The sequence below is a fragment of the Hetaerina americana genome, unplaced genomic scaffold, assembly GCF_022747635.1.
Source record: "Hetaerina americana unplaced genomic scaffold, ioHetAmer1.1.p SCAF_7, whole genome shotgun sequence".
In the NCBI taxonomy this organism is placed as follows: Eukaryota; Metazoa; Arthropoda; class Insecta; order Odonata; family Calopterygidae; genus Hetaerina; species Hetaerina americana.
Window position 1 is genome coordinate 23,484,090 of NW_027287316.1, and position 11,028 is coordinate 23,495,117.

Here is an 11,028-nt window from a genome sequence, read left to right on the forward strand (position 1 = left end):
GAATAAAATTCGCCATAGTAAATGGATAGAAGGACCTCTAAATATACAGAATACTTACTATTTCTAATAAGGAAGCATAGGGAGCTTAACTTGCTGCGTAATTTGAAAATACGTTCCTCCCAAGACATGTTTTTCTGCAGGATTACTCCCAGGAATTGGGTACTGGAATATTTTGGAGTGCTCACACCTTCTACATCTACTGAGATTGTAGATGAAACTTTCTTTTTATTAGTGAAATAAATCAGGCTGGACTTATTTATATTGGGTTTTAGAAAGTTATGAAGACACCATTCATTGAAAATCTGAGCTACTTCGGCTGCTCTTTCTGTCAAGCTGTCTACTGAGGAGGCTGATACAATGATATTTGTATCATCAGCATACAGTATTGGGTCTATCCCCTTAATGAACTTAAGATTGTCTGGGAGATCATTGATATAGATTAAAAATAAAATAGGACCAAGTACAGAACCCTGGGGAACACCCAGTGTTACTTCTCTACCAGGGGAAACAAATTTGGAGCCATTTCTTGAGAGCTCAACATACTGATGCCGTTCACTTAGATAAGATTCAATCCATTTGTAGGGCGTGCCTCTTATACCATAGCATTTCAGTTTATATAGGAGTAACTGATGATTGACAAAGTCAAAAGCTTTACTGAAATCGAAAAATAATCCTAAAGTTTCAGTTCTATTATCCAATCCTGAAAGTATTTGATTCACCATGTGATATGTGGCTGTTGCAGTGAACCTTGTTTTCCTAAATCCATGTTGAGATGTGGATAATTGCTTATATGTCTCAAGATATGATACAAGACGTTGATAAAAAACTATTTCAAATATTTTCCCCAGCTGATTCAACAGGGATATTGGTCTATAAGAATTCATTGCCATTTTGCAACCTTTCCCTTTGTATATTGGCACAATTTTTGCTGATTTAAGAGGGCTCGGGAAAATTCCAGTTTTTAGGGATTCATTAATTAAGAACAGCAGCTGATCCTTAATAGCATTAAATGACCTTTTTATGACTATCCTGGGATGTCATCTAATCCAGGACTAAATTTGTTAGGTAATTTATTGATTACGTTGGTCAGTTCCATGGCTGAACATGGGAATATATATAATGAATGGCATGAGTTAGGAATTGGAGAATAATTAGCTGAATTGACTGAAACTGTGGGATTTTGATGGGGTAGATAGAAATCATTCAGGATGGAGGCCATTTTAGAGTAATCTGATATAGCATTACCAGCGGAGTCCTGCAGTTGAAGATCTATTAGGCTCTAGATCTAGTAGGCTAATGTCAACACTGGGTTTCTCTCCACCCTTCCTTTCCCGTCCATCCGAAATGGCACATATGACATTAGCTGTCGGTCGCCTCCCCTAAAACTACTACTACTTCATTGTTAGCTTTTCTAATAATTTTTAAAGCAATCTAGAATTATTCTTAAAATGAAATGTTGAATATTGAAATAAAGGGCAGGAAGCTTTTAATTATCTGATTAAAATAACATTGCCGTAATATGAAGATTTTAAGCATTATATTTAACTTAAAAACAAAACAATTAACAATAACCAATATGGAAAACCTCAAAAATCCTGTGTTGATAATCACTCTGAGAATGAATAATATGTTTTTTTGTTTGTCCAAAAAGTTTATGTACATTTTTTATGCAGTGAAATTTTGTCGTGCATCTTAAATCTTGAATTAAAGTTGATTTCACAAATATAATTTCATAATCATCCCTTACCGGCTAAGAAGCAGATAAAATTTGTCCTCTTTTATTGAATTAATGGATAAATGCTAAAATGACACTCTGACATTTACTAATATAAATTTTAATATAATTGAATATCAGCTACTTATCTCTGGAAATGGCTTGTATAATGAATGTGAAATGGTAATTTAAATAATTTTCTCCTTGTTGTGATATTCTTTTAAAGGCTTGCATAGTGAAGTGGTGCTTTTTCTATGAGATAGTTTGTTATTTATATCATTTATTATGTAAGAAGTTAATTTTAATTCATAATAATGGTAAATTTTTGAGTGTGAACTGTATAAATTAATAGATATTGATTTAAATGAATGTTCCTTTGGCACTGAAGACATGGTAAGTGCTGGTTGATGCTGATGAACGCTAGACTTTGAACAAGCAAGTACAACCGCTTCGTTCTTTCACAATTTTGCTAAATACTCTTTTTCTGAGTGTAAATACTTAATTTTTTCATTTGGTATTTCATTTGCATTCAAAGACAATCTCCATCATTGAAATGGTCGCTCCAGCTCATGCAATTCTCTCCATTTTTTTTACTATTTCTAAGGCAAGTATGAAAAAAGTGTGCAAGAATGCATATTCTCAGTACCTTCGGTCCAGGCCAGGTGCATCAACTGACAGCGTGAAGAGGGCAAAGGAAGCTGGTTTAGGAGAAGTGGGGGAACACCCTGGGTTTTTCAAAGCTGCCAAGGTGGACAAAGATGGAGTCTCTGGTGCTGGAGGGTCTTCGATAGTTTCTTTTGCAGAGAGCACCAGTAAATCAGCATTCCTTGAGCAAGTTCGAAGCTATCGCCCATCTGGGGTAATTTATTTTTCTCTTCTATATGGACTGGAATCTCTTAAATGATTTCTGGCACCCATTTATATTTTATTGGGTAAATCTTGCATGTTTTTTTTTAAATGTGAGTGGATGAATGATTTTCTCAAAGGATATCCCCATAAATATTGCCATTTGGTGGTCAACTAATGATTAACAGGTCTAATAATACATACAGGGAAGTATGATTAGTCAAGAATTGACTAATGATGATATAATTTAGTTTTTAATTACAGATAATAAGGTACAACTGTTTCCCATGCAATCACAATGAAAAAATGCTATGAACCATGGTCAAACTTTACTTTTTGGAATCCCAGAAAATGGTATGCTGTCATTTCGGTAAATAGTGATGTTAGACATGCAATAAATATCATACAAACAATAATTTTGCTTCATTTACATTGTAAGAGGATATAGGCCTACTGATACCTGAAAGTGTGGTGATAGTCAGATTATGTAAAGTTATTAATAAAAGAAAAAGGTCAGAGAAAGTAAATACTGCAGTCTACGAGTGAAGCCACAAGGAGAGTCTTTTTGCATTTTGATAATTGAACATGGCAAAAGTTGTTTCAGAGCAAGAATGTAAAAGCTCCTGAAAATGAAAAATTAATTGCGGTAATTCTTTTGAATGATCGGCTTTTAAAACAAATTGGTGAGGGTATGCATGATTTCATTTCATTTTAAGGGCAAAATCTTATAGTTAGTCTTAAACAAAGTAGCATTATATTGTATAGTGTTTATGTGGTCATTGTTTCTTTAGATTGTTTACCTTTTTACTGGAGCAAAACATAGAATAATGAATATGTCTTCGAAACAAAAAGGTGATAATTATTCTGGTAGTGACGGAAGAAAGAGTAAAACTATTGACTTAGAATCCCCAACTGTAAGGATAAATTAGGCACTTGGTATAAAAATGCAGCATTTGGGCCTCAAAATATGACCTCATTCTTTTTGAAATGTTACCTGAAAATGTGAGGAATCTCAATCAAATGTCACTATTTAAAAAAACTACATATCTGTCAAAGCATATGTTCTACTCTGTCGATGAATATTCGCAACTATAATTTGCAGCTTTCTGACTTTGTAAAAGATGACAGTAGTATCACATCCTTAAAATTTAACTTGAAAAAATTTCCACTGGGAAAATTATATTACTCTAATTGTATCTAAGTGAGATTATAAAAGTATTTCAGGGACCATTGTATGAATTATGCAATGTGTATCTATCGACATTCATTTTTTTAGTTATCCTATTCTTCATGCAAAGTTTGACCCGGGATAAATAAATAATATAGTTACATACATATACAGTCATTCTTGGGGCTTTGCTTTAAAGTTATTCAAATGCTATTGGTTTGTTAGATTGTTTCTCAATGAATTAGTTAGTGAATCGAGTTTTTTCTTAGCATGTCAAATCCATGAACTTGGTGTGAAAGAGGTGTTAAATGTAATCTGCTGCTTATATTATCCCTTTAGTTCCTAAATTTAAGTCGATAAATAAATAAATAAAAATAAAATAGTTCCTAGTGAATATTATATTTAAGGCTTATATTCAATAATAACTTTCAATTAAAAGATGCATGGCCTATTTACTTCTGTAACTATCCTATCTATTCATCGTTATTAGTTCATTATAAATACCTCCATAGACATCAGTCAGTCTGTTTCTTTCACGAAAAACACTTTAAAATGTATCTATGAGATCATCATCAGTATTTTCCAAAAAATGAGAAATTGCATTACAGAAAATTATAGAATGTTCTGAGGTTCTCCCAGTGTGTACTGTGTTCAGATTTATTTCATACACTTAACTTTTGATGGTTTAAATATAACATTTCCCCATGGTTTCAGCTTGCAGGAGAACTTTTATGAGTATTTCTAATATAAGGTCTCTCGGGATTAAAATTGGAATTGCAATCTCATGATTCAGGTTCTCCAAATGGCTAGTACTTTGGAATTGGCAAACTCAATGCTGGGTAAAATACTTTCATTGGGTTAAATCTAACATATTTTTTTTAATATGCTTGCAAGTTCAAAATCTCTGTTTTTTTTGTTATATTATTTTCATGTTGATTTGATTTGTGTATTCTTGGCCATTTATAACTTTTTGAAATTCTCTTATTTTTGTTAGACTGTTTTTGAGACGGGGCCACAAAGCAACTCTGGATTGGTCACCATCATGCGTGAGAAAAGACAGAAACATGATGTGGTGGTTAATTTACATCGGCAGAAGGAAAAGGAGAGGCAGCTCCAAGGTGAGGTAGAATAGAATGGTTTTTGACTGCTTATTTCCTACATTTCAACGAATCCTGCATGATGTAACATTAATCATGTAATTCAGCATTTGGAAATGTTATGGTTCACTAATTTATACACTATTGAAATGAATGGCTTTCCATGTATCATGCATAATATATTGTTGAAGTTTTTCATCACAAACTGTGGTAGCGGTGCTTGAATTTTGATTAAAATTGTGTAATTTCGTGTATTTTGAGTGTGCATATGTTGTTTTTTCAGTTGATCATGCATTGATAATTCTTTCTATATTCACTTTTTTAAGTTTAATTTTCTCCATTTACTCTATGATTACCATTAATTTTTTTAGGCATCCTGCAGTAGAAATTTCCTGTAGATTCCAGTCATGAAAAAGTTTCATGAAGTTACAATGTACTTTCTTTTACTATGTGAGCAAAATACACATGCAGCATGAGTTACTTTATCAAATTCTTCTTTTTCTTTTGGTCTAATTATGATAATCAAGTAGCAAATACAGTGTAATGAAATCTCAGACACATTCAAATTTTAGGAAGAATTTTTACTCTAATTAGGGCTTCCATGGTAACAGTGCCAGATTTTAACATCAATTATGAATGACTTGTGACATTACATCAGGACTAGTGTGAGTCATGGAAGGTGATACCCATATATGTGTATACTTTTTGTTGCATCATTCTTGTTGCAATATCAGTAGATACGAAGTTTGTTCAATAAGTCCTTAGGAAAAAAATAAAAAAACATGATGTTTGATATTTTTTTTGTATTTTTCAACATTATTTCCTTTTAATTGAATACACTTTTCCCAGCATTTTTCCAAATTTTAAGATGTCCAAAAAATAAGATTTCAAAAGGTCCTCAAAGTAGGGATCTGTGTTGGTGATGACTTCCTTGTATGATGTGAATCAGGGAATTGTGATTGTGTGTGGTTAGTGTACTGGCTTTCCAGGCCTGGGTTTGAATCCTGGAGATTGCTAATTTTTTCCCGTGGTACCCTTTTCCCGACTTGAGATGACTTGTTAAGAGCCCTTTAATTGATTTGGCCATCTGTGTAATGGGACGTTAAACTGTGGACCCTTTGGCATCTTTTGTTAAGAGTAGGCTAATGCCAATGCTGGGTTTCTATCCACCCTTCGTCCATTCTCATCCATCCCTATTGTCATAAAAGACCTCTGCTCTCGATCACCGCCCCTAATAAATACTACTATGACGTAAATCATGTTCCATTGAGCCACTTTTTAAATGTGTAAATTAAATAATTCACTGGGGGCAAGATCTGGTGAATCTGTTGGATGTTGCAATAATTTGAACATTAAAATCTTAATTTTCACCTTTGAAACTGTGCAGCTGTGCACCTATGCAATGTCTTGATCACCATCTTTACCTTCTTCCGGGCTGGATCACGTTTAGAAACTTACTGTTGTGACTGTTCCTACGTCTGTGGGGTGAAGTAGTGTATCCATGACAAATTCCAAGAAACTGCAGGATATGCCGCAGGAATGACTTTTAACAGAGTCACCCGCTAATATGCATTTCAATGCAACAGTCATTCATCATGTCAACAATCATCATGTAAAAATCATTCGCCTTGACTGGGATTCAAACATTGATCCCTCAATGTCCAGCCGAGTGCTTTAGCCAGTTAAGCTATCGAGGCCTCCACTTAAACTCTGAAATTTTGGGGGCTTTTTAAAGGAACAAGATGTTGTGCCGAAATGCCATGCATACAATGTCGCCGGCATTCGTAGTCGTGTGCGACACACCACAGTCTCATGTTTCATCCACAGTTATGTATTGATACAGAAACTTCTCAGGATTTCAAAGGAAAAGTGCCAAACCAGCCTCTGACTGGACCACACAATTGCCATTATTCTCCCCTAAGAGCAAATGAGGCTTAAATTTTTTTCACCCCCTAATTTTTCATGCAAAATTTTCACACTGTTCCTCATGACATGTTCTCTGTGGTCTCAACTATTTCGTGAACTTTGATTTGTCGATCACTCAAATCATATCATGGATTTTGTCAATCATTTCAGAGGAAGTCACTCATTCCTCTGGAAGTCCGCAACAATATTCATCAACTGTGGATGTATGGCAATTTTTAAACTCATTTACCCAATTTTACACAGTTGCAAACACAGGAGCAGAATTACCATGGATTTCATCCTACTCAGCTTTTAACTCTTTTGGAGTTAAGCCATGGTGATTAAACACTTCTATTTAAAAAATAGAAGTGTTTAATCACCATGCAAGACTCATATTTTTCCATTTTTCTTAATAAACAAGTATTTGTTTCCATCGACTATGAAAATGAAACTACTTTATGCAGATAGCTGAAACCTCAACATCAGTGTAGTTGGAGATAAGATTCAATAAAAGCAAGCTTTTCGGATACTACCAGCTCTTGGATTTTCAAAGAAGTTATTGAATGACCAACTTATATATCAGAAGAAAGGCTTGTTGCATTCCTTCAGTCTGTTTTAGGCCTACCACTTCTTTCCTCCTTCTGTTATCTGTGTTAGGTACTAATGGCTATGCCCAGCTTTGCAGGAACAATTTATCTGTGCATCTGTAGCTGAATTTTATTTGTATAATAAGACTTATTATGTATGTGGACAGCTCCTTCATCATGGTGTGTCATCTCTGGGCATGCATTTTGCAAATACTTTGGACAATTGGTTTTTCCAGGCATAAGGAACAATGAATTCGAAAAAACAAACTGATGCCCTTTAAAAATTAACTCTTAAAGAAATAATCTGAAACTTTAATTTTTCAGTGGTTGTTTATAATTTTCGAAGCATCTGCTTGGCTGTCATCATCAATCATAATATATGCTCGTAAATGAAATAATAGAATACGTAAAAAATGTGAGTTTGTTGCTCCTAATTAGAGTGAATGACTGAAGATCTTAATTCCAAGTGAAATATGTGCTGCCATTGTGTGAAAAATGTTTTTTTTATGAATTTTTTCTAGCTCAAAATTTCCAGAAAAGTGTATCCAAAATGGACCTAGCCTATTTTACTTTGTTTTTTTTACCCTATGTATTTATTTTTATCACATCTATCTAATTAGAAGTTTGTTCTCCATACCATTGAGGCATGATTTTTCCCCTTAATAGACTAACAAAATGGTCTTCAGATTTATAGGAGGGTCAGTCCAACAAAAGCCTAACAACTGCCACAACAACCAGTCAGTGCAAAAAGGACATAACCCAACAACTGCATGCGCCTCTTAGTTGTCATTTGCATTCCTCCTACCACAGTGATGGCGATATCGATACTTTAAAGTAAAATATTTTGTGGCGTGAATTGGTGGAAAATCTTCATATTGAAATTGAAAATAAAAAACTTTGCTTTTCCACGTCGAATTTTTTATGTGGAAGAGCCAAGTTGTTTTATTCAATTTCAATACTTCGAAAGTTAGCTTTTAGCGGACGGTGTGCTATGGTGGGTGTTTGGTTTTCATTTGACTACCCTTGGTATTATTAGGATTATTTTCTCTCTCTTCATCTGTAATTCTAATTCATTCTCCCTTCTGTTAATCTCTTCAGCCTGCTTAGAATATGGTTCAATAAGTTCATTGGTTCTACTTAGTAGGATTGTCACATCTTTCATCTTGATTTTTTGTGGTTCCTACCGTCCTCCCAGTTTTTCTTTTCTGTTTCTCTTTTAGTCTAGATTTTCCTATCATGGAAAATTATCCTCCTTATGTATGCTTTGGTTCTTTACTTCCCACTTTACTTTGAATAGTTAGTAAGCCTATTCTTAGGCTTAAAAATTCTTCTTCCTTTGGGCTATTATTGTCATTATACTTTCCTTGGCTCTTCCTCCACTATTAATGCTGCTTCCCTGACTGGAGAGCCACATTTTCCGGGTTTTGTTTCCTTCCTCACATGTTGGTAATATCATCTTCATCAAAACCATGATTTTTGCTTTCATTTAGCAAATATTCTTTTTAAGTTTTGTATCTTAATTGGAGTCACTAGATCCACGATGGCAATATTGTTATGTCATTAGCCAATGTGATTGTTTATCAATGCTCACAATTTTAAGTTTCTTTTTTTACTATCATGCCTACTGTATGGTACACAAATTTAGTAACAATGTAAAGAAATAATTTATATATATTCTGCTGTGCCAAGTTTGAAAAATTGACTTAGCTGACAAAATGACTTCGCAGTATCAAAATATTTTATAAAAATATTTATTAACTGTCAAGCAGCATTAATGGTTGGCAGAAATGTATTGCTGTTTGCCAAATGTGTTGTATGGCTAATTAATTGTCTCTAAATAGGTGATAACTGCACCATTGATGCAAAGACCAATGAATTACCAACAAGCAATGAAGAGGAAATTAAGCAAACATTTAAGCAGGTTATAGCACCTAAGCGGAAACTGAAGGATATTGGGAGAGTGAATAAGAGAAGCCGGATTGATAAGGAGCATTACATACCTTATTCAGCTCCTGACCATCACACAGAGCAAGGGTATGTTAATTTTAAACCACTTAAAATGTTGCTCTTCCCAATATCAGAAATGTTTCATTGTTCTTAGAACTGAAAAATTATGATTTTTAATGGAAGGAAAAATTAAACTCAAAGTTCCTTGAAATTCTTAGACTATTTATTTGTGTTCACACTATTATCTTAATCGTCATATCACCTTGAAAATAACCAATATATAGTCTTATAGTTATGGTTGACAGTTAAAAAGTTTAGGTTTTCTTCTTTGGTGGTGAATAATGCCGCTTAATCAAACTTTTCCAGTTAATATGTGTTCTTTATTATTTATTCTTAGGCTGGCGATAAACAATTTTGATAAAGATGCTGCACGCTTTGAATTGGAGCTTGGTGCAGACACTGATGTTGGATTGAAGTTGAGGAAAAAAATTATGATGTGGGATCAGCGGAAAAAGAAAATGGTTTCTACTCAGGTACATATACCATAATTAAAATTTGTGTTTCTCTTATGTGCTATAAGGTATTAAATTCTAAAGTAAGAATCATAAACTAATTTGGGCACAACACATTTTTCTCGAGTACATGGCAATCTGTGATATTCTCACTATGTCTGGTATACATTCAAATTGGTTATGGGCTTATATATTAGGTTGCACAATTTTTTAAAAAATGTGAGGATGTGCATAATAACTTGTATATTTCTTTGATGATGCAAGATATATGCATACTAAATAAATCTCTACAGCCAGCTAATTTGCAATTTAGTATTCAGCATTGAAGGACAGCTATGTAAGAGCAGTTCATCAATGAGCTGCATCAAAGAAATTAATGAATGTCGATTAGTATGGGATTACCATTACTTTTTCTAATTAATGTGTGTTGCAGACTTGAACTGGTGCATGATTAAGATGTGCAAAATACACAAGTTTTTAATAACCCCACTTTTACTGAAATAAATCATTTACAGATTTTAGGATTGGCAAATCTGTTGCAGTAATGTGATAACTTTAATATGAGCTTGCAAAGGAGTGAATTCGTTGTTAATATTCATGCTGATTAGTGTCCCATAGAATTGAAGTATGTGTGAAGCAGCAACATAAGCCTCTTTCAGGTGATATATTAATGTCGAATTGAACCTAATATCCATGGTTCTCTTTTCAGGAGAATAAGGTCAAGAAAATAAAGACAGAATCTGGTGTATGGATCCCAGCAACATATAAAAGTGGGCGCTATAATGAGTGGAAGGAAAAGAGTAAGGTTGATGATGACGAAGAAGATGATGAGGATGAGGGAAACAACCACAGGGGTTTTGCAAGCAGCAGCAAGGGTGGGCGTAGGGGAAACAACAATGTTTGGGGTAGCCGTGGTCGAGGGAAGGGAAGGAATGAGATGAAGAGGCCCGAGCAAATTCTGAAGGAGAGGAAGGCTAAGGAATTGAAGAAGGGAAGGACATCTAAGAAAGGCCAGCGGGGTAGGGGTGGACATCGAGGAGGGCAGAGGGGAGGGTCAAGGGGAAGGGGTAAAGGGCGCTCTTGATCCTTGTGCATGCAGGTCTTCTCTTTTTGTTACTTGGTTTTTGCAAAAAATAAATGCAGTTTTGTACTAAATGCCATATAATATTTTACTTCTTATTTAGCCTATTAATTTTCTGGGTGGGTCAGATTATATGACTGTTTATCAAAAGGAAACTCCAGTGTAGCCAGT

General features: G+C 34.3%; 1 protein-coding gene across 1 annotated transcript in view; it reads left to right on the plus strand.

Annotated features, from left to right (window-relative positions):
* Positions 1-10,860, plus strand: part of LOC139696570 (ATP-dependent RNA helicase DDX54) — a 33,346-nt gene extending 22,486 nt beyond the window's left edge. Inside the window, exons 7-11 of the mRNA XM_071595375.1 lie at positions 2,319-2,573; positions 4,723-4,846; positions 9,159-9,351; positions 9,662-9,797; positions 10,486-10,860. Of these exons, the coding sequence (XP_071451476.1) occupies positions 2,319-2,573; positions 4,723-4,846; positions 9,159-9,351; positions 9,662-9,797; positions 10,486-10,860 (1,083 nt within the window). The remainder of the gene's footprint in view (positions 1-2,318; positions 2,574-4,722; positions 4,847-9,158; positions 9,352-9,661; positions 9,798-10,485) is intronic.
* The last annotated feature ends 168 nt before the right edge of the window (positions 10,861-11,028 follow it).